General features: G+C 43.0%; 3 protein-coding genes and 1 non-coding gene across 7 annotated transcripts in view; 2 read left to right on the top strand and 2 right to left on the bottom strand.

Moving 5' to 3' along the window:
- POLR1A (RNA polymerase I subunit A) overlaps positions 1-1,908 on the bottom strand; it is a 40,068-nt gene extending 38,160 nt beyond the window's left edge. The window contains exons 1-2 of the mRNA XM_066627229.1: positions 1,801-1,908; positions 78-282 (exon numbers count right to left, since the gene is read on the bottom strand). Coding sequence (XP_066483326.1) covers positions 78-282; positions 1,801-1,880 — 285 coding nt within the window. The 5' untranslated portion in view covers positions 1,881-1,908. The remainder of the gene's footprint in view (positions 1-77; positions 283-1,800) is intronic.
- Positions 1,909-1,998: 90 nt separating this feature from the next.
- PTCD3 (pentatricopeptide repeat domain 3) lies at positions 1,999-26,406 on the top strand. Of its 2 annotated transcripts, XM_066628145.1 has the most exons (24): positions 1,999-2,129; positions 3,928-3,974; positions 4,242-4,278; positions 4,366-4,411; positions 5,334-5,402; positions 6,559-6,663; positions 7,815-7,938; positions 8,175-8,290; positions 9,184-9,257; positions 10,655-10,742; positions 10,833-10,893; positions 11,505-11,587; positions 12,280-12,424; positions 12,774-12,824; positions 14,269-14,358; positions 15,151-15,179; positions 16,000-16,106; positions 16,799-16,877; positions 16,972-17,062; positions 19,266-19,351; positions 19,705-19,853; positions 21,196-21,237; positions 21,612-21,770; positions 22,007-26,406. In XM_066628145.1, exons 1-24 carry the CDS (start codon positions 2,020-2,022, stop codon positions 22,059-22,061), a joined length of 2,043 nt encoding a protein of 680 aa, XP_066484242.1. In that variant the 5' UTR covers positions 1,999-2,019; the 3' UTR covers positions 22,062-26,406. The 2 variants fall into 2 exon arrangements, with proteins under 2 accessions (XP_066484242.1, XP_066484243.1); XM_066628146.1 differs by lacking the exons at positions 1,999-2,129; positions 4,366-4,411 and having other exon boundaries at positions 3,926-3,974.
- On the top strand, positions 11,268-11,411 carry LOC136654898 (small nucleolar RNA SNORD94). The gene has a single exon (XR_010794641.1). It is a non-coding gene; the product is annotated as a small nucleolar RNA SNORD94 (small nucleolar RNA).
- The window catches only part of IMMT (inner membrane mitochondrial protein), a 29,333-nt gene continuing 26,033 nt past the window's right edge, over positions 23,293-26,592 (bottom strand). For all 3 annotated transcript variants that reach the window (XM_066628142.1, XM_066628143.1, XM_066628144.1), the window contains 3 exons: positions 26,104-26,235; positions 25,463-25,592; positions 23,293-24,246 (listed from right to left, as the gene is read on the bottom strand). In XM_066628142.1, the coding sequence (XP_066484239.1) occupies positions 23,639-24,246; positions 25,463-25,592; positions 26,104-26,235 (870 nt within the window). In that variant the 3' untranslated portion in view covers positions 23,293-23,638. The remainder of the gene's footprint in view (positions 24,247-25,462; positions 25,593-26,103; positions 26,236-26,592) is intronic.

Raw genomic sequence — 26,592 nt, 5'->3', positions numbered from 1 at the left:
GTTAAAGCAACAGTCAAGCAATACAGCCATCCAAGATACTGAATATAAGAGATTTCCAATGCCATTAACCTACTTACATCAAAAAAGAGAGGATTATACACAGTGAGGGGCAGTTCTATATGACCCAGGTGACCTGGACAATTATTGAAGTCCTGCGTACAAGTAGCACACACTTCTTTGTTGTCGAGTGGTCCCAATGCCAAATCATAAAGTCCATTTGGCAATGGAGTGCCTGCGTTATCCAGGAAACGATGGTCGGTTATAGATTTCACGCTCAGCTTTCTAAAAAGAAAAACAAAGTGAGGCAGGTTGTTGGGGGGGGAGGGGAGAAGAGGCCACTCATTCTTAGACTGCACATTTATAACCTTCATATGTTAACAACTAAATTCTGCCACAAACTCAAGACAAAGAAAATAACTCCTTATTCCTAGGATTCTCTTTTTTTTCACCTTGCTATACCGATTCCTACGAAGTTGTTGCAGCACAGAGAAACATGGCCACATTTGCAGATGAAAACAAACTACCCAAAGTGGTGAAAAAACAAAGCACACTGCAAAAAGAGCTTTAAGGGGCTCTCTTCCAACAGGGTGAAGAGGCAACAAAGTGATAAATTTAGGTCAGTGTAAATAAAGATCAAGCAGTGCACACTGGAGCAAAAAATTCCAACTTTGAATATGCACTGCTGGGGTCTGAGCTGTCAGTGACTAGAAAGACAGGACCTTAGGTCAGCCATTTTCAACCACTGTGCTGTGGCACACTGGTGTGCTATGAATGGTCCGCAGGTGTGCTGAAGGAGTTTGGGCAAGGGTCATTTATTAGTAGAACCACTGGGGGATGTAGCCCCCCACCAAAAGCATGGTGTGCCTTGTCAACTGTCAAAAATCTGATGGTGTGCATTGACAATTTTAGTACCTTGTCAGTGTGCCCTGAGATGAAAAAGATTGAAAATCACTGCCTTAGGTTCATGGGGAAATAAACCAGTCATGCCACTGTGAAGCAGCTGCTAAAAATGCTAATGCCATGCTAGGGAGTGTTAGGACTGAAAAAAAAATATAGCTGCTAAGATTACTGACATTCTCTGGTGTGCCGTGGATGGTTCTCAGGTGTGCTGCGGGACTTTATTAGTAGGCAACTGAGGGATTTAAGCCCCCTACCAGCAGCATGGTGTGTCTTGTCAACAGTAAAAAAAAACTGATGACAATTTTAGCACCTTGTCAGCGTGCTGTTAGATGGAAAAGGTTGAAAATCACTGCTCTATGGCCATCACAACTGGAATGTAGTGTCCTGGGGCAGAGGTGGATCCAAGGGGAGGGCCATGGGTGTGTGGTCCCCTCCAAACTGTCTGCCAGCAGGGAACAGCGCCCATCGGGCTGGGGAGCAAAACTGGGTGCCAGGAACACCACCTGCGCAGGCTCCAGCAAGATGGGCAGGAATGGGAGCCCAGGTCCACCCAGCCAGTACATCTTGGCTCCAAGTGCAGGCAGGAGAGCAGCTCTACCTGCTGAGTGAAACTCAGTGGCCATTCAATTCAACCTGAGGTCTACCCAGGCTTTGGAGTTGGTGGTGCTCACGGCCTTCCAACACAGGAGCCACCCTGCCTGCCCACATGAGAGGGACCTCGTAACAGCAGGTCCTGCAGAGTCAGGCGAGGGCTGTGCACCCTAGAGCCCCCCTCGGGAGGGGCCGCTTGCCCGCCCTGGGCGCTCCGCCCCTCCAGCTACACCACCGCTCAGGAGTCGCTCCCCCCCCGGAATGAGCCCCGGTGACCTCCACCAGCCTCGCCTTCCCCGCCCGGCTCACCGCAGCTCCGCGGCCGTGTACACCCCGAAGGACAGCCCCGTCAGCCGCCGCCACAAGGGCGCGTCCCTCGCCGACGCCATCTCGCCGCCTCGCGCCCCCCCCAGACCGTTAACCCCCCAACGCACGCGAGCCCCACGTGCAAGGCACAAGGCGGAAGTGCGGCTTCCGGGTCCCGCCCCTTCCGCTCCCGGCAGACTTTGCGCGGGCGGCAAGGCCAGCATGGTGGTCGGGTGGGGGTTGCGGCTGGGCTGTTGGAGCCGCCGCGCGTTCTCGCTGAGCCGCTGGAGCGGGGCCGCGAGAGCTGGCTCCTTGGCGGGTGGCAGCGGCAGGTGAGGACGGGGGGGGGGAGGCCCTGGCCCTGGCCCTGGCCCTGGCCCTGGCCCTGGCCCTCGCGGTGGATGTAGAGGCAGGAAGGCCAGAGTCACTCCGGGTGCTCTCTCCATTTTGCAAGCCCGCGTGCCTGGCGCTTCGACTGAGTCTGGGCAGGGAACGTGAAGGTGACACCACACTTCTGCTGGCCTGTGGTTGTCATTAGCCTGTGGAACTCCTTGCCACAGGGTGTGGTGATGACATCTGGCCAGATGCTTTCAAAAGGCCTGTCCTGTGTGCTCCCTGAGGCATCTGGTGGGCCGCTGTGAGGTGCAGGAGGCTGGACTAGAGGGGCCTTTGGCCTCACCCAGCAGGGCTCTCCTTATGTACATAATGTGGCTTGGAGTTCCTCAGACTAATTACACCCATCACTCTGCAAGGGAGGGCCCCAGGATGCAGTCTCTGGTTGTCCTGTGTGCTCCCTGAGGTATCTGATGGGCCTCTGTGAGGTGCAGGAGGCTGGACTAGAGGGGCCTTTGGCCTGATCCAACTGGGCTCTTCTTATGTTAACCTGAATCTCATGTTCCTCTGTGGGTCTCTCTTACTGTCTCCTTAGCAATGACTGTAAGGATTCCAGGTGCTTTAGACTCATTGACACTATTATGAATGTGATTTAGTTTGTGATACTGGCCTGTGTTATACTGCAATTATTATGCTGCCTACATGTTGAAGACCGCTGTGTTCTGTAGTTTTCAGAGTATCATTGTGCCATAAGATATAGGTCAGTGGTTCCCACACTTTTTCAACTGCAGGCTCCTTTGACCTACTGCAGTGCTATTCAAACTGGGGCGACGCCACAGCCTGAGGGTCCTGGTCTCTGCCCCTTTAAGGGGCGGGGGCAGCCTAGAGGCTCAGGGGGCTGCAGGGGCTTGGGTGCACTTACCCAAGCCTCCTGCAGCTTCGCTGGGGTGCAGGGAGCCCAGTGCGACTTCTGTCAGGGCTCCCCACAGCAGGGAAAGTGGATGCGGAGGATCCTGGGGATTGTGTCGCTGCCTTCCCCCTCCACTTCCTCCCCCTGCCCCTGCAAGGACTTACTGGCTCTCAAACTCTCCCAGAGTCAGAGTTTGAGAACCACTGACCTACTGGATCATTGACCATGGCACCCCATTAGGGCTACTCTATACATTGTATAGGGCAGTGTTTTTCATGAGGTTTCTGCGGCTTCCCCGGTTTCTGGTCATTCTCGTCTGAGAAGTGAAGATCATTAATACAGGGTGGGTCTAACTCCCAACCTGCAATCTAGGAATAACACTATAGAGCAGTGAATTTCAACCTTTTTCATCTCATTGCACACTGACAAGGCACTAAAAACGTTCAAGGCACACCTCCAGGTTTTTGACAATTAACAAGGCACACCATACTGCCAGTGGGGGCTCACATCTCCCATTGGCCCTATTAATAAATGACCTTCCAACAAATTCCTGTGGCACCCCTGTGGACCACTCACGGCACACCAGTGTGCCACGGCACAGTGGTTGAAAATGGCTGCTATGGAGTTTGTATAAATTGCTCTCATCCAGACTTGCTTTTTGCCCAGCCTGCAACCCTCAATCCTGTATTAAAACTATTACATTTGTTTTACTTGTGTTTGTGTGCTTTGTGCAAGGTCCTTGCATGTTTTTATTATAATGGTTTAAGTTATACTTCTTTCAAACTGATACTGTGTGTTCTGCAAAATGCTACCACACTGTTTCTTGGAAATACACAGTATGTTCTTTTTACCCAGTAAAACCTTTTGTTTGTCTTTGGTTTCCATAGGAATTGCTCAGGGAATGCACTTCAGGAAAAATCCCCTGATCCTGAAGGTATGGTATTTTTGTACTCCTAGAAATTATTCCATGACGTAGTAAACAATTCTTCTTTTAGCATTCAGTAAAATATGTGATCATAAGTATGTTTTCTAGGAAATAAGACTATTATAAAGAAGTACGATTCGTATCTTACTCTGAGGAAGAGTGTGCCTGTAATACAAGCAATCCTTAAGCTTAACAATACCAGCGCATTGAAGTTTGTGGAATTATGAGTTTTATAGTTGCATACTCTTCAGACATAAATCTTTTTGTTTTTTAAAGTTGAAGAAATTATCTTCCTTCCAAGAAAAAAAACCTGGTGAGTAGCTTCAGTTAATGGAGAATTTAAATAGCACGTTGTTGTGGGCTGAAAAGTTAATGTTTAACATCATTTTCTTAAATTTAGGGATAAATTAGCAATTCTTCGAGCACTTGCATCAACAGTTAACCGGGTTAGTGCTTTTTAAAATTATATTGCATTACTAGTTGTATGTGATTCAATGAAACTCTCCAAATAGAAACAGGCAATGTGACTTGGGAAACCTCTGCCATGGCACAGTGGAAAAAGTAAAAACCTTTACTGTGCTCCTTGTGCAGTGTTCACAAACTTGGAAGTGTGAGGCTTTCAGGTTTGCAAAAATGGCATGAGAGAGCACGGTAAGGAGGTAGATGATCTATTCCCTCTCAAGTGAGCAGAAAGCACATCAGTGTATTTTGCATCCATGGCAGGCCAGAGTGAGGCGGCAGCAGACTTGGGGTGAAGAGCCCCAACTTTCATGTTGCCTCTTCATAGAAGTCATAGGGCCCAATCCTATCCAATTTGGCCTGGCTGCATCAGCGCTAGAAATCAAGTATGTGCTGCATTCTGAGGTGAGGGGGCAGTCATGGAGGCTTCCTCCAAGGTAAGGGAACATTTATTCTCTTACCTCAGGACTGCGTTGTGGCTGCATTGGTGCTGGAAAGTTGGCTAGGATTGGGCCTACAGTAAGCCTATTAGTCCATCAAAGTAACTTTCAAATGCAGTTTCCTAAAGGTGATTTGTAGAGTACTGTCTAGTTTAGAAAGTGATTTGCTGTATGAACCTTGTGTTCTGCATACCTGAAGAATCACTTGCCACCAAATTCAGGATAGCCATCCTTCACATTTTTTGAATGTACTATCTAGTCCTTTTCTTAAATTAAACAGATTCCTGATGTTACTTGAAATATAAAATACAGATAGTTTTAAAATGTATTTTTAACCTCAGCAATACTGGAAGTAATACAATATGGTCCCTTTCAGGGAGAAGGGCGGGATACAAATAAAGTTGTTGTTGTTATTATTATATGGTGAAATAGAATTTACAGTTTAATTGCTTTATTATATTTTATTCAGGATCACACTGCTGCACACTACATGTTTCAAGATGACCCCTATCTTATTCCTAGAACCAGTAATGAGTTTGTAAGTAACTCTTTAAAACAATTTTCCAGCAACTGCAAAACAAAAATTTGATCTACAGCCTTAAGTATAATTCTGTGCATTTAAGAAAAGACCCTGTTGTATCAAGCCAGAGGCCCCTCTAGTCCAATATCCTGTTTCCCACAGTAGCCCACTAGCTGCCTCAATGAGATCCAGAAGCTGTAGACAAATGTATACTTTTCTCCTACTATTGCTTCCCTGCAATTGCTATTCATACTGCTGAACCTGGAGTTATTGCTTAGCTATCCTGTCTATCAGCCATTGATAGACCTGTCTTCCATGAATATGCCTAAACTCCTTTTAAAGTCATCCAAGGTAGTGGCATTGTCTGGCAGTGAATTCTATTCGCTACTTTTATCTATCCTAAATCTGCCAATCAATTTTGTTGGATAACTCCTTGTCTTATTTTTGTGAGAAAGGGAGAAAAGTGTTTCTTTATGCACTATTTCCACACGATGCATAATTTTATAAGTCTCAATCATGTGCTTTCTTAATTGCCTTTTTTCCAAGCTATGTAGTCTGAAGCATTATAGCCTTTCCCCATATACCTGGTGCTCCTGCTCTGGAGAAGAGGAATACTTCTTTCCATCCCTTCAAAAATCCATTCTGTTCTCTATTTCACACTCTTTGAAGACTGGACGCCATCATCCATTTCCAGGAATTTGGAGGAGGGAATACCCTCTTTGTTTGATGGGTCATTGTTGACATCAACACTGAATTAGCGCCAGGCTTGTTGCTTGGGGAAAGGCGGTATAGAAATCTTCTAAATAAATAAGGGCAGATGTTTTAATGGAAGATCAGATTCAACAACTGTCTTTAATGCTTCTAATTATAAAAAAAAGGCAGGAGGCATTGGATTTAATTTCAGAGGCCCAAAATATAGTGTGGCATTGTTAAAGCCATTGTTCCTTCTAAGGTACACAGCTGAGTGCCTGCGCATCTTCCTTCAAACCTTCCTTGAGTTTGGCCACCTGGACATCGATGACGTCATTGCTGAACATTTGGAGGTTCATTTGGAGGCCAGGATGATTTGTGCTGCTGTGGGAGCAGCCTGCACACCAACATGGACCCTTACAGGGAACACTGGTTACAGCAATTATTTAGTACAGAAAGTAATACAAACTTCTTCTTTTTATAGCGTTTATTTTCCTTATCTAAAGAATCTGGAAAAAATGCAGCCAAGTATATTGTGAACACAAATCCTAAGTTTTTCCTGAAGGACATATCAGAACCTCATATACCGGTAAACTTTCAGCTTTTTATTCTCTTGCACATTCATTAGTGTTGTATTAACTTAAATACAATTCACAGAGCTGAACCTAGATTGGATCTTCAGGGGTCCTAATAAGACAAAAATTGCTATGTGGTATAATAGAATAATTTTACATAAGCTCATGCACAGCCTAACTCCATCCTTTGAGCCCGCAGGGGGAAATTATGTGCTAGCACAGTGCTAGATTCATATGTAACTGGGCTTTCCCTGAATACAAATAGCCCATTCAAAACCACAAATGAGCCTAGTATTGTACTAGGTCATAAATTATGATGTGGAAGAATGAGGCAGGAAGGAGTGAAGGTGGGCATTAACTCGGGGATTATCCTCATACAAGACAGAAAACGGACTGAGCAAAACATGTTAACAGGACTGTAGGGAGTCCAAATGTATGGTGTAGATAACATGATCTTCATTTTAGCTGGACATCTCAAGAAACTTTTAAAAAAGGGGAAATTGAAGTGAAATTGTAGGTTTTGCTTGAGAGGATTTGTGCAAGCTTATTTCCCTGTATTTGTTTATGTGGAGTATCCAGAACTTAAGAATATTTGATGGAGGCCCTCCTTTAGATCAGAATGAGACTGAATGTGTACCTATACAGGATACTTTAGAACTTATCTGTACAGGATACCGTAGAACTTATAGTTTAAGAAACAGATGTGTGCCTCCCTCTGTCATGTGTGCTCTCAAGAACTATCAAGATCCAGAATTGCTGTTGAGAGCATTTCCTGGCACAAACAATCGGGTACGGCCAGCCATCTGAGAACAGAAAGGTGGGACAAATGTTATAACCTTTGAAAGTATTTTTGTTTGTAAATTTACAGTTTTACAGTGATTTGATGTACATATGTGCTATATTGTCATGCTGGCTAGGGATGCAAATTGGGCAGCCAGAAGCAAACAGAACTAAAAGAAGCTAAAGGACTCTAATCTTCCAATTTTTCAAAATGGGCAAGATCTTGTTAGTCTTTCTAAACGGTCAACAGGTTGTAAGGTGAAAGGAGGGGCACATATTGCAAGTTTGTTCTGGATCCAAAGAAAATATTTTTGAAGATAGCACTGATGATGTTTCCTTTTTTAGAAAATCAGAAAATATATACAGGTTCTGTTATTTATTTTAGTGCTTAATGCCAGAGAATTTGGCATTGCAACTTGAAGAAGTAAGCGAGAGTGCACTTAAAGAACGAATTCAGCTCCGCAAAGTGAAAGCTTCTGTGGACATGTATGATCAACTCTTGCAAGCAGGTACTATCTTAAAATTGGTTACTCTGTCTGACTGAAACTGCTACAAAACTAGGTTGATGTATATTTATTGTACTGAATTCAATAGAAGAACTAGTTCTGGTTCTGGCTATCAGTTTATTGTATTGTGGACTTATGTTTCAGCATCTTGCTTCAGTAAGGGTGTGAGTGGAAGCTCTCTGATGGTGCTGCTGAATGAACAAATGAACAAGCTAAGACCTTGGTTTTCCCATCTGCAGGAACTAGCATATCTCTGGAAACATCCAACAGTCTTCTAGATCTCTTATGTTTTTATGGAGATAAAGAACCTGCTCGGGACAACTCCCCTGGTGATAACAGGGAGGAGGAAGAACTGGTAAGAAAAGGCAGTTGTGGGTGTAGAAAGCTGCTTAAGCATTGAGAAGCCAATCCTGAGCTCGGCACACTGTCTCACCACTGGTGCACACTGCCACAAACGTGCCATACGGCATGTTTGCAAGCCCTAGTGCCAGTGCTCCACTGGTGGTAGCCCAGCGCCACCCAGTTGGCGCTGGGCTACCACCAGGCAAGTGCCAGAGCTCTGCTGCTCAGTGGTTGCGCAGACTGCCGTGCAGTGGTAAAGTGGGGGGAGGTGGGGAGGAAGCATTCCAGAGCAGGGAGAGACGTTCTGGGGGAAGGGAGGGATGCGGGAGGGACCAGTGGAAGCTTGCTCCACCGGATTCAGAGCCTCTGTATCGGGCTCACTGCTGGATATGGAGGCTCTTGATTCTCTGCCGACCTTCAGGTCAATGGAGAATCAAGTAGCTGCATTGCGGGACTACTTGCTTTACCCGGGGGAAGGGGACAAAAGTCCCCTTCTCCTGAAGAGCGCTGGTGGCTATCCAGAGCATGCAGGATTCGGCGGCAGCCCCACGCCCTGGGCAGTTCAGGACTGGGCTGTGAGTCACTAGTCTAGTGTATAACTTTGCTAAAAATAAAGCTTTTCATGAAATTGGGGGGTTTGTAAAGTATTGTGAAACTGAGTACTTTGGGGGTAATAGAGTAGCTTTTCATAACAATCCTAGCCATCCTCCACTTGAAGACATATTAGAGGGGAAAAAATATTTTCTATAGTGGCTATCCAACTATTAAGCTGTCTGGTCACTCGTAAGTGCCAGTTATGTGTATTAGTTTCCACAAAAGGGTTCTGAGCCTTCTTAAGCAGAAATTTTTTTAGCTTGCTTGACTGTGCATGAGTTATAAGGCCAGTAACATGGAATCTTTTTGCAGGAGAAAGCTCCGGAAGAGAGAAAGCAGAGGGGCAGCTTGCAAAATTTCTCCAGTAGTTCTGATGTTAAGTGGAGGTATAAAAACAAGGCACCAGCACTACTTTGGGATATATATTAGAAAATCTTGGTTACAGCTTACAGCCCTATCCTATGCCCCCCTACCAATGAAGGTGCACCAAAAATGGATTGTGCTGCATTCTGCAGGAGGGGCAGGCTGAGAGGTCTCCTCTTGGTAAGAGAACTTTCGTTCACTTACCTGGTGGTAAAGCCTCTGCAGCAGGGAGGGATCTACTTGGACCTGTGCTAGCCGAATTGCTAGTACAGATCCCCCTTCTCAGAACCGGTCCACCCTGTCCTGCCTCCCCTGCTGACTTACCTTGATCAGCAGGTCTCACTGGAGCCACTGTTGTGCATGGGATGGCTGTGACCTTCGTGCTTGTATTCTGGCAGCATGCATCTCTGGCAGCTATGGGGGGGATCTTCAGACTAGATAGGTAGATAGAAAATGAGAAACAGAAGTGGTTTAGCATAAATGTGTTTATTTAAAGAAAATATACCCTGCCATTGCTTTGTCAAAGTGAATGAGAAGGCAGCATCTTGGTTTTTAAAATTTTTAGTGAGAGAACGCTCGATTTTAAAAATAAATTCTAGATTTTCTTGAATACAGTGGTTTCTTTTCATCTGTGTAATTGACTCACACTGAACCCTCACTGATGGTCCCGCCCTGACCTTCAGGTTGCACCTGAGAGGCTTTCTGAGGCTTGAGGAAGCTACCTGCTGACTCTGGGCCTCAGAACATGACTGGAAGGCATTTCCAGTTGCGTGCAGCGGTCCTCTGTGGCCGGACCCGCAGATTCGAGTAACATTTGTATGTTTGTTCCTTGATTTGGAGAGATAACAATCACTCATTGCTGACCAGTCTGTATAGAAATATACGCATATATGTCACTTTTAGATAATGCAGGAAATACAGTGGCCAGCCGGGCACAAGCAAGGACAGGTTCTCGCTACTTCACTTGACTATTCACACCTTTTGAGAATGTGGACAAATAAGAATTGATATAAGTTATCGTATATTCCAAATTAGTGTTTTATGTAAACTTTAATGCAGCTCCATGCCCAAGAAAACAATGTTTTAGAGTAGACATAGAATTTTAGAACTGTTGCTAAATAAATGCCGTATTTATCGATCAAGAATAATTTTTGGGGGTGGGGTGGGGGTGTTTTTCTTAAGAAAAAGTATATTACTTACACTGAGGAAGGGTTGTAGCTCAGTGGTAGATCCCCTGCTTTGGGTGCAGAAGGTCTCACATTCAATTCTTTGCATCTTAGCAGAGGCTTGTGTCTTTCCCATCACAAGACCCTGGAGAACTATTTGCCATCAGAATAGGAAACACTGAGCTAGGCAGACCAATAAGACACAGTTCTGTACATTTATGTTCACTGTTCTCTTTTATCGCTTTTGAACACAGAGAGAACAACAATGCTGAAAGAATATTTAATCTAATGCCAGAGAAAAATGCACATTCCTATTGCACAGTGATCAGAGGAATGGTGAAGGTACAGTTATATTCTTTGTAGAATGTCTGCTTTTGTTAGACTTGCTTCTAAGATTCCTATTCTGATGTTTCCAATCTTGTATCGTTGCAGCATAGAGCATATGCAAAGTCTTTTGACATGTATACTGAATTGTTGAATAACAGATTTAAGGGTGAGTAGTGGGGTTTTTGGTTGCTGTGTTAGATTTAGTACTGCACAATGCTGTGAGCAACATGGGAGAAGTTTCATACTGAAAGTGGGAGGATATGCACTTAGGGCCCAATCCAAACCTGAACTTGGGCCGCCGCAAGTCCCTTGCGTCAGCCGGGGAGTGTTGCAAAAGTGCCATTCTGCACGTTTGTGTCACTCTTTGGTGAGATAGATAATTCATAGGTCATTCATAGATAGGTGATGTCATTCATCATGAGTGGGACTGTTGCTTAAGTTGCTGTGACAGTCTTGATTATGGGTTTGATGCCGATTTGCTTTCCCTCCCTGAGGATTGTATTTTGTTGTCTGAGCTTCTGACAGTAGGCACTTTGGCTTGCAGCAGTGATGATTGGCGCAGGGGTACGGACCTCAGCTAGATAATGGGAGCTGAGTGTGAATATCTGTCTTCCAGTGTTGCTGGCATGTGGCTGGCTTCCTGGAGACTGACTCACACGAGAACTTCGCCTTACTCTGAGCTGCCTTAGAAATGATCAGTGCAAACAACGTTATCAAGAGAGTTTCTGCTAGTCAGTGCAATTGCTTGTAATATAACTGACTTCCTACTTATTTCAGCTGATGTGTACACCTTCAATGCACTGATTTCAGCAGCTGGAGAAGTAAAAGAAAAATACACTGAAAAATGGGAACTTGTTGAAGTAAGGAGAAATCCTAAATGTTATAACATGTTGTGCTATGCTGTGCTGGCCCATGTGTCATGTACTCTAGTTTGACCCTATGATAAATAAAATATATTTCTAAGGGCACAATCTTATGTCAGTACTTATGTACTTACTTACATAAGTGTACATACATACATATGTACTTTCCAGTAGTGCTTTCCAATGGGACATGTGCTGCATCTTGCAGTTGGGTATCACTCACAGAGGTCTCCTCAAAGTAAGGGAATGTTTGTTCCCTTACCTCAGAGCTGCATTGCCCTTAAGTCAGCACTTAAGTAAAGCACTGACATAAGGGGTTAGGATTGCGCCCTAAGTCACTAATGAGTCACTTAAGTGAATTTGGAGCTTCCTCAAAGCCTTGGCTTATAAATTGAAATGAGCATCTTACAGTTAACTTTTTTTAACTGTAAGACCCATTGGATTCACTGGGTCTTGACTTCCAAATAAATGTGTTTTGCTTTTGGTATATGAATGATCTAGTTAAGCCATTTCTGCCCAATATTGCATATACTCAACAAGGATCAAATGTGTACAACTGTGGGCTGGGCAGCAATGGGCTTCACTGTTGAGGAGGAGGGGGGTGATAAACTGAGTGTGTGTTGGAATGGAGGGAACTGTATGCAAAATCTGATCTTAATTCTTGCTTTTTGGTTCATCGTTGTTCACAGGACTTGCTGTGTCAGATGGCTCAACAGAAGGTGCAGCCAAATCTGCTAACTTTTAATTCTGTACTGAAGACACTGAGGCGATGTGGTGCTTTGGGCAGGGGTGTGTCCCTTCAAGTCCTGAGTGAGATGAATGCCCTAAACATAGGTAAGAATTCTCTGAAGGTTCTTCCAGCATAGCGTATAAAAAGACAAACATTAAGGACTGTATACAAGACTGCATTGATGTGAGTGGTTGTAGTGGCTGTAAGAAAGAGTTCCTGCAATTGCATGTTTTGTGCATATGTGCTGTGTGTGGAAATGCTGCTTCATACAACCAGTGCCCCAGTGTGAGCATGGAGTCCCCTTGAGTGAGCATGGAGTCAGGAAGTGCCAGGCTTCCTGAGGGTTCTTTTCAGCATATACTCATGTGAAGATAGTGAAATGAATGAATTTTTGGAGTGTTATACATTCAGTGAATTAAGCATGAACTCCTTTGATTGTGTCTCTCATTTCAGAACCCAGCCTTGCAACATTTGACCATATTCTTGGCATTTTCTATAAATCTGGTACGTAAACTCTAGGTTGCAACAGTTCTTAATCAACTTGTTTTTGTGATCCAATGAATTTAAACATAGTGCAGCTCTTTATTTGATGATATAATTCTTGCCTGCCCCCAATGTTCAAAGCTGCTTCTGGTGTTGCAATGAATGTATGGATCTTTCCCTGCTATTTTTTCTCCTAGATTGTGGCCCCTGTTCAAAAGCTTTAGCATAATTTTGTTTCATTGAAACGGCATTAGAGCCATGGTACTGTGTTGTCAGGATTAGAAATAAAGCACTGCACTGTTCAGTCATTATTGTATATCATGAGCACCTTGCCTTCTTGTTCAGTTACCTGCAGCAATCTTCATCCCATGACATTGATGTAAGTAGAATGTACAGAGATGGCCTGTCCATTAGACAAAGTGATGTGGGTTGCATCAGAGCCAGATATCCGGGTGGGGGGCAAGAGAGTGGTGGAGTCGGCATGCCCTTCACCCTGCCACTGCCTCCCTCCAGCCTGCTGCAGATGCAACCCACGGTGATCTGCTTTATGCCAACTAAAGGTGAGCAGAAAGTGGATGGCTCACCTTACCTTGCTCCTGGTGTGATTTCTTCAAACATGGAAGTGTAGCAGTTCCAGTTTGATTTACAGGGACCACACAAGTGAAGGACCTCCTTCATTTGCACTGTCCCTTTAAATAAAACAAGGACGCCTTATGCTTTTGCAGTCAAAGACAAAAAGCTTGGCTTTTGTTAGCCAAGCTAACTGGGTAAGAGGCACTTTTTCAAGTGGGTGCTCCTCTTTTATTTAGCAGGGGGAGAGTAACTGGCCCACCTCACCCCAGCACTGTCTGTTCTAGTGGCTGTCTGCTGGTATTCCTTTGCATCTTTTTAGATTGTGAGCCCTTTTGGGACAGGGAGCCATTAGATATTTGATTTTCTCTTTGTAAACCGCTTTGTGAACTTTTTGTTGAAAAGCGGTATATAAATACTGTTGTTGTTGTTGTTGTTGCAGTCAAAGAAACTATGTAAGTGGCTGTTTTTTAAATTGTGCAGAGGTGGCAGAAACAGGCAATATTGTGGGTTTTGCTGCTGCTGACAGTGTATATTGTTGAATCTATAAGCAGTGATATATCTTCTGCCAGGATTACGTGTTGCCTACATTTTGCCCATGATGGAGATGGTATTCTGAACCTTCTGTCACAGTCTTGGATTATAGACTCTGATCATGAATCTTTTGGAAGCAGAAACAACAAAATACTCAGCCGCCATCTGCTAGAGCATGGGCCACAAGTCCAGGCAAAATGACAATGAAAACTGCTTTTAAAATTGCTCACTTCCTGTTTTGCATGTTTGTTCATCTGCTTGCAGGCTCTTACTTTTTCACAGAAATTTATTTAATCCTTCATTTTAAACCAAAGATGTAACAATCAAGGACTGACAGATGCTCATTGTGTTTGTTCTGCAGCCATATCTGGTCGAGGAACAACAGAAATGATCTATGATGTACTGGATGAAATTGAAGGAAAGAGTTTTTCCCCTCAGGACCCAGATGATGGTATATATTTTCTGCTTTACTCATTTGTGGTCTGTTGTTGTACTGATGTAGCACTTGAGTCAAAAGTCATTTATTGTCCCTACATAGTGTCCCAGTTGTAATGTGAGCTAAATTAATCTATGAGAAGTAGAAACTTAGTGTTGCATGCATAATGAAATATTAGAAGTGACTGTTTCCCAGAATGTGAGTTTTGGGGTCCATTAAAACAAGGCCATTATCTTACGATTCAGTTTAATACAACGTCAAATGCATACAGTTGAATATCTGATACAGATGAATTTTCAGCTGCTGGAAAAATTTAATTTAATTAATAAAGGGTTCAATTCTATCCAAGGGAGAAATGACTAGTTGAATTGGGGTCCACAGGGGTGTGTGTGTGTGTAACGTTGGTCAGGCTGGTTGTTCACAAAGTTCATTTGATAAAACCATTCTATTGGTACGCTTACAAAGTTCAAAAAAATGAGTCCTCCTGGACCAGACAAAATCTACCTACTCCAGCATCCTGTCTCCAACAGTGATCAGCAGCTGATTATTTATAAAGCATGTATATTGCTGTGTATTAATAATATATTTTTAAGATCTGCATTTAATTAATGATATGATTAATATAATTAATATTAATATAGTTAATATTTCTGGCCATTTCATGTTTAATGTCACTTCCAACCCGCAGGAACATGATGGGGAGTCATGGCCAACAGCCACGGGGGTCAAGGGAGCCATGGGTTGGAAAAGTTTGAGTACCACTGTGCTAGAGGAATTAACAGTGGCTGTTATTTCTTTCCTTTTTAGTCAACTTCTTTTCAAACGCAATGAGAATAGTAAGTAGCTTTCGTTTCTGTTTAACACTTAAATGTGAATATGTATTTCCATGGTTTTTCTCCTGCCTTGAAATCCTGTTGAGTACGTTCCAAAGCACTGTAGATGTTTTCTAGTATTCAGAGTCTCTTCCGTTAAGAGCTGCAGATTTCCTTGAGGTGAATCTCCTTTTCCATCAGTCTATGGTCTCTTATCATGATCCAGTATTCTTGTGATTCTCCGTTACTGCCACTTTCCTTACCCTTCTGGAAATGTTTCTTTGCTCAGTTACTGAACCAGGGTCTGCTGCTGCTTTTGAAATGCAATACATATAAGCATTCTAGTAATGCTTACTTAAATACTCTTTGAACTGAGTGCAGTTGAAATCAGACTGGTCTAAGGGATAGTACACTAGTCTGCAGAATATAAAATTTGCTTTTACAGCACAACCACCTGCTCTTCACTTAAGAGCAATTAAGAAAATTAAGAACAAAGGATACCTGCAACAGGTGGGTTTTCTTCTTAATGTTATGGATTCTTACAACTTCAACAGTGTGAAATGTGGTGATATACCCCAAAGAACTTGGATCTGATGCAAGATTCCTAGTACTGGCTGTTGTTGCCTTGTAGCCGCAGAGAAAAAGACCTTGTTTTGTATCTCATCTGAATCATCTTTCTTGTTTCTTACAACCTGGGGTGGAAGGATGTCTTTGGCAGTTTATAATAATTTGCAAAACTTTGCTTTGGAAATTGACTTGTTCATTTTTTTGGAAGTTGAAAGAAGTTTGTGGCAGCAGAATGCTCTTGGGCTCAAGCACATTATGTTGTGTGCCTTCTTTGCAGTGCCTGGACATGAAGGATGTTCAGCTTGCCTATGCACTACACAAAGTGGTGGAGATGGGGGAGAACTGGAAAATGATGGGAAACATGACCCAGCAGACCTCTTACTGGTACTTGTGGATCAGCAGTTCTGATTGAATGAATCAGAATGAATGAATGAATCCTAATGTCCATAGCTTCAATTCTACTGCTAGTCTGGTTACCGGGACAGAAAGATGAGAGCACATGCTACTAGCTTGGAAGGAATTGTATTGCTAGCCTTAGAGTTCAATTTAGAGTTCAATTCATGGAGCTTGTTTTTGCAGTGACAGCTTTTTAAAATGCCCAGAATATTTTAGGAGCATCTTGCTCCATAGGAACCATCTCGTAAGATTGTGGGGGAGGCCCTGTTGAGCCTGTGTTTCTTAAAGGAATAGAAGGTGTGAGGGGTAAGCAATGATATTGTGGGCCCTCGCCTAATGGAGGCCTTAGTGAAATTCCCCACCCATTGGTATCTTACTGAGCGTCAGTTTGCAGATTTCTAGAAAGCAGAGTTAAGGCTCCCTGGTTCCCACAAGCCTTTAGGTAGGTCAGGTTCTTCCAGCTTCCTGTTTTTATTTTGATAGGCAAAGCACAAGATCATATTAGTGTGGTAAGGTTTTTTTTAATGTTATGTATTTAGATACTTCAAAATAATTTTTAGTAATATATACTGTGTAAGGTTTTTTGAGAAGTTAGAGCAGAAATTTAGCCTAACTGTACATTAAATCTTTACATCTCCTATGAGGTTTTTGACCACATGATATTTTTCCTCTTACTACAGTGGAAGGTTTTTTAACTTGTTGTGCATGATGGAGCAGCTTGATGTTGTACTGAGGTGGTATAAAGAACTGGTTCCTTCAGTAAGTATTACTTTAAATGTGCAGGTGAATGCTTTAATTTTTTAAAAAGCACTTAAGTTGTAGTAAACCAAAATTATTTGTTTTATTTCATCAGATGTTTTACCCAAATTCCCAAGGGATGCTGGATCTTCTTCAGGCACTGGACACAGCCAGCCATTTGGAAATGATTCCCTGTGTTTGGAAAGGTTAGTTGGACTGTGTTCTTTGATTTTTATTCAGGACTTCCAGACTTGGTGCAACATGAACTACACTGGTTAGATAACCTCTTCTAGAGTCAGCATATCTTGACTATCCATGGGGATTGGAACCACAGTTGCAGTGTCCTGTTTGATATGGGAATGATTGCTCCTCCTGCAGTTCATTTTCATAATGTCGTTTAAATGTTTTGGCATTGTCATGAATATGCACATGTTAGGCCTTGGTTAGCATGTGGAACCCTGAACCAAACTAAGTCACTAACAGAGAAGTGGCTAGCAGTTCCTAGCTGCAAGAATGTGAGTAAACAAACAAAAAGATTGTTGTCTTTCCTTTGCTGGCCAGAAAGCACAGACAACAAGAATTACAACCCATTGGAATGTTTAACACCTCAGTAGACTGAGGGGTGCCAGAAAGGAATGCAGCCATGGATCTCCAGTTGGGAGGGTTAAGAACTAGGAGGACTAGCAACCAGACCCGCTCCGAGAAGGTTCTGTCCTTAAAAGTTTCTGATTGGACAGTCTAAATAAGTATGAAGTCACCTCAGCACTATTAGCATAAGAAGTATAATGAGTGCCCCAAGGGTTCAGTTCTTCTTGAGCAAAGTTTTTGGGTGCAACATCCTGCACGCGGTGAGCTTCATTGTCCACCATGGGCATCTGGCCTCACAGGTAGCCTGGAGCTAAAAGATCTACAAGAGTAACTGACCCAGGTGTTAGGTATTAATAGAGAGAGCCAGCTAGCTTTATTATTTTATTGCTGATAAGTTTCCTAGATGTTTATGCCTCTAGCACAGGGGTGTCCCAAGTTTTTGGCAGGAGGGCCACATCATCTCTCTGACACTGTGTTGGGGGCCAGGGGAAAAAAGAATTAGTTTACATTTAAAATTTGAATAAATTTACATAAATTAATATACTAGAGTTGGAACTTATATGAATGAATGAAGGTCTTGCAATAGCTCAGTGCCTATAAAAGGCCTTGAACAAAGCAAGGCTAGCCTTTTCTTTGCTGCTGCTACTGCATCACAGATGTGAAACAGCAAGCAGTGGAGGGAGTCCTCATCCCAGTGGTCAAACAGTTGCCCTCATGCTGAGAGCAGTTGTGTTGGGCCAGTACGGGCTCTAGCAAGTTTCCGGAGGCCCAGAGGCTCATTGGAAACTGGGATCTCCCTGAGGGCCGCAAGTGGCCCCAGGGCCGGGGTTTGGGCACCCCTGCTCTAGCATTTGCTACCTTATGTAGGGTACTTAATAAACTAAAATCTCTTTTACTAAGTTGTTTCATTTTCTGTTGGGGACAAAGGTTCAGAATCCTGCCTAGCCATTCAGCAAGCTACCAAGTGCTCATTGAGGTCTAGTGACTTGAGGACTGAAGCTTTAATTGGAGGAAGAGCTCAGTGCCTGCAAAGGATAGAGTTAAGCCTAGAGGGTCTCAGTGTCCCTGGACTGAGGCACTGGCACATACAGGATAGTGGCAGCACTACTGGATGGGGGGGCCTTGAGGGCCTTAGGGTTTGAGAACCAAGAACTCCGAGCACCCCAAACCCCCCTAAGTTTGCGACAGGCATTCATTATGTTAGTGGGAGGCGCCACAAATGCACAGGGGAGACACGGGATGTCCTCTTGCAGTGATACAGTCACACCCCGTTCCTGGGCAGAATACGACCCCCACCATCCTCTGCGTTTTTTTTAAAGCAGAAGAAACAGGGGTTGCCGTTTAATTAATTAATTAATTAATTAATTTAATATTAATTAATTAATATTATCATAACCACTTCCTGTTTAATGATGTCACTTCCAGCCCTCAGGAACATGATGGGAAGTCATGGCCAACAGCCACAGGGGTCAAGGGAGCCATGGGCCGGAAAAGTTTGAGTACCACTGCATTATGGTGATGTTGCTTGTATATTTCCATCGGTATATCTTATACTAGTATGCAGAGTAATATTTTGGGAAGAAACCAGACGGATTCTCCCACAAAGATGTTCATTGCTGCTACTGCTTTCACAGAACTGTGGCAGTAATGGGAAAATGTGAAGCTGTCCCATCCCTGAGGTCAGCTATTTATGCTTATCAGTCCAGGGATGCACATCATTGCAGAATGACAAGAGTCAAATGTGACAATTTCTGACTATAGAAAAGTTGTTGGGGGGTGGAATAGGCAAGCAGTTGATAATTGCCTTCTTTTTCTGCACAGATATCAAGCACTTTGGACATAGCCACAGAGCTTTGGTTGTGGAGGAAGTCCTAGCTCTTATGGCCAGAGACGCACAAGTTCCAGAGGTGAGGCTGAATGAGACTGTCTGTGGTATGAGAAGCTGATTCAGCAGAGATAAACATTTTTTGCTTAATGACTGTCCAGTGGTCAGTGTGGTGTCCTAGTGTAGGCAGAGATTGACCAGGTCAGGCATAACCACGCTTGTTAGATTAATGGAGGGGAGTGGAGGCAGGTGGGCAGCTTGCTAAGCTGTCAGTTTGTTAAGCATCCTACTTGTTTGAGATGCTGGTTAACAGAATTTGCAGATTAACTAAGTGCCAGATTCCACAGCTTTTATTGTAATAAGGTGAATTTATGGCCTGTGAAAAGCAGATGCTGTTGCTGGCTGCAAATATTGTGATATGTTGAATTTTTTCAGACTCAGGTGACATTTGCTGATTGCGCTGCAGATATAAAATCTGCGTATGAAATGCAAGAAAGGAACCGCAGTCCCTTGGAGTGGACAGCCACATCTCTGGGTAACTGCACTGTACTGTTTGCCAGAGCTGGGAGAACAACAGAAGCCTGGTAAGGAAGGCAAGGCTTTTGTTACCAACTTGTGCCTTAAGCTGAAAGTAGGTCTTGAAGGAAGTGAATCAAAAATCCTGAATCAAGTGTCCATCGCAGCATGCTTAAGCTTTTGGGACGCTTCTGTTTTGACTTCACTTTGTTGTTCTGGGCACAACTTCTTGGCTTTTGAAAGAAAGCTAAGATGTGGGGGTTATGTTACTTTTTTTTTTCTTTCAGAGATTTGAATCATTCAAGACTGGCTACTATGTCAGCATGTATAATTTATTTAAAAATTCCTATAAAGTTTGCAACTTGCTACAGCAAATTCTTCAAGTACGTTGGTGTCATGGTATGCACAGGGGTTCCATTCCACAACCCTCTGTGGATACCAGAAACACAGATGCACAGGGCAGTCCCCACCTGCTTGCACCCATTAGTTAATTTCAAGACTTATCCCATGCAGCAGCAGATTCTTGCTTAAACAAATCTGCTAACCTTAGCAGCTCATAGAAACCTTCAGGCTGCTTCCCGGCAATCTGGTTGCTTAAAAAAAAAAAAAGACTGAGATTAACAGGAAGTGGAACTTAACCACTTCCTGATAACTTCCATCTATTTTTTTTTTTTGAAGTGACCAGGCTGCTGGAAGGCAGTCTGAAGGTTGCTATTAGCTGCTAAGGTCATTGTTTAAGCTTGTTTAAGCAAGAATCTGTGGCTGCCTGGGTTAAGTCTTTAACTAATAGGGGTGCAGAGGGGCCTCTGCATCTGCAAAACCACAGTTAAGTGAAACCGTGGATATGGGGGGCCTCCCCTGTACTCAACAACATGACCTTTTCCGTTAAAGAAATCAGGATAAGTAACCCAAAGCCTTCTAGCTCAAATAGTTGTGGGAATAAATTGGAAGAAGTGCAGGCAGTGGTCAAGGTTCCTTATCTAACTTTTATAACTTGACAGACTAGTGAGTCACTACTAACCCTATGTCTCTTCCCTGTCATTTCCTTATACTTCTTGCTATTGCTTCTTGCTACTGCTCTCTTCTCCTCCCTGCAAAAAATAAACACTCTATATTCTACAACACCTTGAATAAAAAGTATAAAATTATGCATCTGAACTAATTAATAAATATTTAATAATAATATTTTAATAATAATAACTTTTTAATGTACCTGGGAATTACGAAGTATATTCTGAATGCAGAATTCTCTGGGCTCAGAGTTTAACATCAAATTCAGTGCAAAATGCTAAATATTTCTGAATCATTTTAAAAAAATTGTGCTATATGTAATGAGAGCAGAGAACATTTTAAAATAATGTAAACTTCAGCAATGCCAATGAGAACCTCTCTTTTTTTCTTTCCCAATAGGAGTATGTTGGAGCTTTTTAAAAAATACAACAGAGTTCCCAGGTGAGTTCATCTTTTGCCCAGGTGTCCCAGTGTTATCTTGGAGAAAAAAGTCATAAATGCCTACATCCCCTTTATCCTTGGCCCTCTCTTCCTATGGAGCTTTCCTATCAGAAAACATTTTCTGTAATCTTCATCCCCAAAGATTCTCTTTTGGGCAAATTAAGTTTTATTCTTTTCTTCCAAACAGGCAGATCTCTGCTTGCATTTGGGCTCAGCTCTCTTCTTGGGGGTTCTTGAACAGTCAGAAATAGTTGAGAATTTTTTTATGCCCCACAGTAGTTAAGATCATAGCTCTGTGGACTGGAATAGTATATTAAATCCATCTTTCATATGGATACCATTGGAACATCTCTCTCTCTCTCTCATATATGCAGTGATTCAGTCATGAATGAGGTCTTGAACTGCATTAAACAAAGCAATCGTCCAGATAAGGCGCTTGATCTAGTAAAGCTAGCAACTGACTTCAGTTTGCAATCAACTTCAGGCCTTGCCAGAAGAGTGTTGGAAGAATTTCACCTCTCTGAAGAGCAAAGGTGAGTTTTCAGCTAATGGATGAACTATGAACTAGCTTTAAGCTTCCTACCAGGCATACAGTCATACATTTTAGAGTGATATGGCTATTAAACATGTCATTCACCCAGTCAGCTAGTCTTCTGCCAGTGACAGGAAGGTTGCAGTTGTGCTGGCAGTTTGATAATGACTCTGTTGTAGCATCCCATTTTACAAATGTTTCCATGACCCTGATTGTTTTTCCCATTCTTGTTTGTAGGACGACTCTGGATGAGATGGCAGCAGAAAGCAGTGATAGCAGTGACAGTGACTAGAGGTCAAGAACGAACAACTTCTTCTTTGAAAGACTGGCCTTTTCATGCAGCAGTCGGCTGCCCTAGAGACCTGCGTTGAAGTTTACTTGGTGCAGTTCTTCTGATCATCCAGGCTTATTACCAATAAGATACACTGGGCAACAGCTTCTGATCTGTTTGGGGGCACTAGTTCCCCTTCCATGCCCCAGTCAGGAAATGTTTCCCAGCTCACAGCCTAGTACTCTGAAGAGCTGTGGAAGGTGGCTGGAGATGGCAATTTTAAGACCTGTAATTGGTATCCTGCCCTCTCTGCTATAAATATTTATGCTGTCACAAATTGTGTGTTATGATCACTGCAAGAATATGCATGTGGTGGGGATTTCCTATAGCTGTGTTGGGTGGAGCACAGTGGTGTCATCTTCCTTCTTGCTTTCTGGGTCCTCTGTACCAGTCAACCCAGATCATTGGGCTCTGAAGTTCCTAGGCACCTTCACCTTCCTTTTCTTGTTATTGAATCTAAATGGTATTAAAGATTAACAGCAGCCAAGAAGGTAGCTGGCAGAAGCAGTGAATTTAGCCCTTATTGACCCTGAACTTGTTTTAAAATATGGTAGGCAGTTGAGATCTTTCAGAAGAAGCTGGAGCTGAGCTGCAGTTTCCATTCCTCCTTGAACTGCTTTCCCTTAGTGTTGGCATGCTTCTGTGCTGTTCAAATTAGTACATGTGAAATTGTAATAAGAATTAATGAGCCACAACTTCTAAGAGGCAGTGCTTCTAACTGAAACTCTTACTCTGATCTTCTGGAATGAGCTTTATAGCTGTGGAGGCTTTTTTTTTTACTTTGAGGATAACTGCCCAACAGCTGCAGGAACAGATAATTTTGGGGTGTATTTTTGACTAATATTTGTGAGAACTAACTGTTACTACTGCTCACATGTTGTGGAAGACTGTAGTAGGCTCAGGCAGGCAAAAGTGAAAGAGAGTAAATATCAAATCAGCCAAGAGTAGGTGGCAAGAACACTGGAGGCAAAGCAGATAAGTTCTCATGTGCAGTTTGTGCATTTTAGTGGATGTAGTGCTCTGCTCCAAAACATTTATTCAGGTGCATTATTTCAGTGGAGCTTCTAGTTCACCTCTCCATAAAAATATTTTGAATTACCTGAACCACAGCATAGATGGTATGCAGAGGAGATGACAGCACTTTGGTTTTCTTCTGTCAGCTTTGCAGTTTCACCACACAAATTAAAACAAATCAGGTTTATCACCTTTTATTTAATTGCACAAGTGGCAAATCAGTAAGAGGCTATAAACATTATTTTGGTTGAATCACAAGCTCATTCAATAATAAGAAAACTTAAATGTTTTAATTCAAATAGCAAAAAAAGCATTCTAGACATAAGTGGCTGAAAAAACATGAATGCAACAGGTGGTTTTAGAATACAAGGAGACATCACCATGTGTCCAGTGATACAGCCCAGGACCCTCCTAGTACAGAAACCCTTCAGATCTCCTGTCTTCTAGTTTTCTTGCCAGCATTGCTGCCAATTTTTCATCTGACTAGTTCTGAAGACATGGTAGTCTTGCATATCTGACCTATATCAATCCACCTGAGTTGTTCCCAAGCCCACTGCACTGGCATAAGCAGTCAGGATATCCACCACCTGCTTTGTCTCTAGAGTCATGCGAGCTTCATTCAGCCAGTCCTGTGCCACTCTCCTGGATTCCCCTTTCAACTGATTTACAAATTTAGCTGCCAGCTCCAGGTCACCACGTTCAATACAATAGGATGCATAAGAGAGTAGTTTAAATGTGTCCAGATCTTCAGGGTGAAGCTCAGAAGGTGGCTTCAGCTGCTGAGGGTGAGCCAAGAGAAAGGACTGCAAGTAGGACAGAAAGTACTGATACAGGCTGTTTCTTGTTTCATCTATCAAGGCTACCCTCTTAGCCAGTTTTTGGACCATGTGGAAGCGTGCCCTCAGTGCCTCTTCGGTGTACACTCCCCGTTTGAGTGATTCTGGGGGAAGTGCAGCTGTTAAGGCCTGGGTAAATGTGTCATCTGAACAGCTCGCTTGAATGGCTTCCACCGCAGCCTCCAGAGGCTCAGTGGGACTGTCTCCAGAAGCAGTTTTCATACTTTGCTTTAGAGCTTCTACTGAAAGCCACAACTGATGGGCCTTCCTGGCCTCTTCTGCAGCAACTGCCTGACCTGTAACAAAATCCCACAATGTTTAATGGTAAGAAAGTGAGCCAAATCAAGTGCACCTGATGCTAAATACTCTTAAAAAGCAGTAGCAGATACATTCTCAAGTACCATTACAGTAGCAGCTCTGTATTACAGTCGGGTAGAATGGTTGTATTATATAGAACAATGTTTGCATAAGGATGCCTAGGGAGGAATGGTGAGCTTTGAGCCAAAAATCACAATTCCAGCTCGACCTACACCAGCTTTCTCATTTGTCCTGAAACTGCAGCCAAACAAGGTTTAAAGCTACATCATTTGACTCTTCACGTTTACACTTAAGAAACTATGCATGGGAGAGGAAGAGAGGTATGGGTTGGAACCCTGGGACATGGACTAAAAAGTCCCTTTGCACCTATAGCTGCTTTTGGTTTTTAAGTAATATTGTTTAAGTTTTGCATTCTTATCAGCTTACAGCTGTACAAAGAATCTCCTGTACAGAACAGTGCAGAAAAGATGATTTCCCACAGGTCCAGAATTTAAAATTGTTTACCATTTCTGGCTGTGACAGAAGTGTTAAACCAAAAGGATAAAAATATCTTGCCTATTGATACTCTGCACAAATGATGCCAGGTTATGGACAAGCTACTTTTCCACACCATTTTTGACATTTAAAGAAATGAGAAAATGATTTGCTCTTCTCTAGGGCCATTTCAATGGACAGCCTATAAAACAATTGCATATTCTTTCTGGTTAAGGAAAGGCAAGTCAGGGCAAGGTACTCCCTCCCCCACCACACCTTCTCAAGCCAAGGAAGAATCTCTTCCTCTTCTGTGCAGGAAGTTTACATTCTTAATCTGAATGACAAGGTAATAAATAGTGAAAATCTGGGTAAAGTTCCAAGTCTCCACCCCCCCCCCCCCCATGAAGCTGTTACTTCAAGTTCCAATGCAATCTATCCATTATTTTAAACTGATATGGAAAAATTAACTTTGGTTAGAAGGAAGAATGCCATCTGCCCCACATAATATGTAGTTGTTACTACTTGGCTATATGCAATGGTACCCTGCACCCACATATGTGCAGAGAGCCAGGCTGTGCCTTGTCTCATCTCATCCAACTCACATAAAACATGATGCAGGGTTGGCTTGCACACAAAAATCTGGATTAGGGTTACTTCAATCAGCAAAAACAATGGCCTCCCAGTTTTGATGCAAGGCAACATGCTGTTTCCCATACTCACTTTCAACTGCCTGCTCAATTCCTCGCAGTCTAGCATAGGCTGTGTTGATGTCCAGAGTGAAGTTGTCAAGCTGTTCCTGAGTAAGGCGCTTGTACTGCATTTCTTGTTCACTGAGTTTTTCTGACAAGTTCTGAAATCAAAATAAACCTTCAGCAACACAAAATCATTTACTTCCCACCCAAAAGCTGAGTGGATAATCTTTCCAAGGGCCACTTCTTTAGATGCCAGAGTCTCAGTGCCATTTTGGGAACTTGGGGTAGAAAATTAATGTTTAGCATCATTAAGCATCTTCTCCAGGAATGTTCAAAAGGAATTATAAAGAATGTAGGCAGATCAACTAGCTGGCCTTATAGACAGAAGCAAAAGTCTTCCCCATGCTACAGAAAAGCATTTTCTATTATCCTAATTTTGTAGTGGATGGAAGGCAATGCAAAGGCAGCTGTTGTCTTGCTTCAGTAAATGAATGAATTCCATGGAAATAAAGGCTACAATGCCAAGCACCTTTAACACAATTCAGCTGAACTCAATAGTCAGCATAAGTGTGATTAAGATGGAGTTTAAAGAGAGCACATCATCTGAGACTATCTAGGGAAGCAAAGTGATGTGTCTAGGCAGAGGGACCCTGACAATAGTTCTCCCACCTTGTCAAATTCCAGCTTGAGTTCTTGTTCTTGAATCTTGAGGACATCTCTCAAGTGATCGCTGTGAGCAGCAGCCTGCCGGCGGAGCTGAGTTCTCATTTCACTCTCCATAGTTGCTTGGACTTCTTCAATCTGCCAAAAAGTCACCAATAGTTTTGCCTTTGTGACAATGCTGCTCATTTCTTTTACAAGAACAGGTATCTATCTAGCAATGACATCTTTGTCTTTTAAAGTAACATTTCATTCTCCAGACAGCTTCCTTTAGGACAGTTATGGTACCAATAAAGCATGCCATTCCATAAATGGGTGTGATCATAATGGTTTCATTAAACAGTACAGACATCACCCCGTATGCGTGGATCCAGTTCTCTGTGCCCATTAACTTTGTTTAGGTTCTTACCACTGGCACCAAAATATTTATTCCTTTTACTGGATGCTCTCACGTAAGTTGTGGAAGCCAGTTTAGAAATGTAAGCAAGGAAGCCCCAG

This window comes from Tiliqua scincoides, chromosome 5 (genome assembly GCF_035046505.1).
Source record: "Tiliqua scincoides isolate rTilSci1 chromosome 5, rTilSci1.hap2, whole genome shotgun sequence".
In the NCBI taxonomy this organism is placed as follows: domain Eukaryota; kingdom Metazoa; phylum Chordata; class Lepidosauria; order Squamata; family Scincidae; genus Tiliqua; species Tiliqua scincoides.
The sequence above is the reverse complement of the archived record's forward strand: the minus strand, read 5'-3'. Positions and strand labels throughout refer to the sequence as shown.

What these genes read in the sequence shown, in the direction of transcription:
- PTCD3 (XM_066628145.1), top strand. Translation starts at nt 2,020, where the DNA reads ATGGTGGTCGGGTGGGGGTTGCGGCTGGGCTGTTGGAGCCGCCGCGCG. An exon ending in TGGCATTTTCTATAAATCTG is followed by an intron (nt 12,825 to 14,268) that starts GTACGTAAACTC and finishes TTTGTTCTGCAG; the next exon opens with CCATATCTGGTCGAGGAACA. An exon ending in TTTCAAACGCAATGAGAATA is followed by an intron (nt 15,180 to 15,999) that starts GTAAGTAGCTTT and finishes CCTTCTTTGCAG; the next exon opens with TGCCTGGACATGAAGGATGT.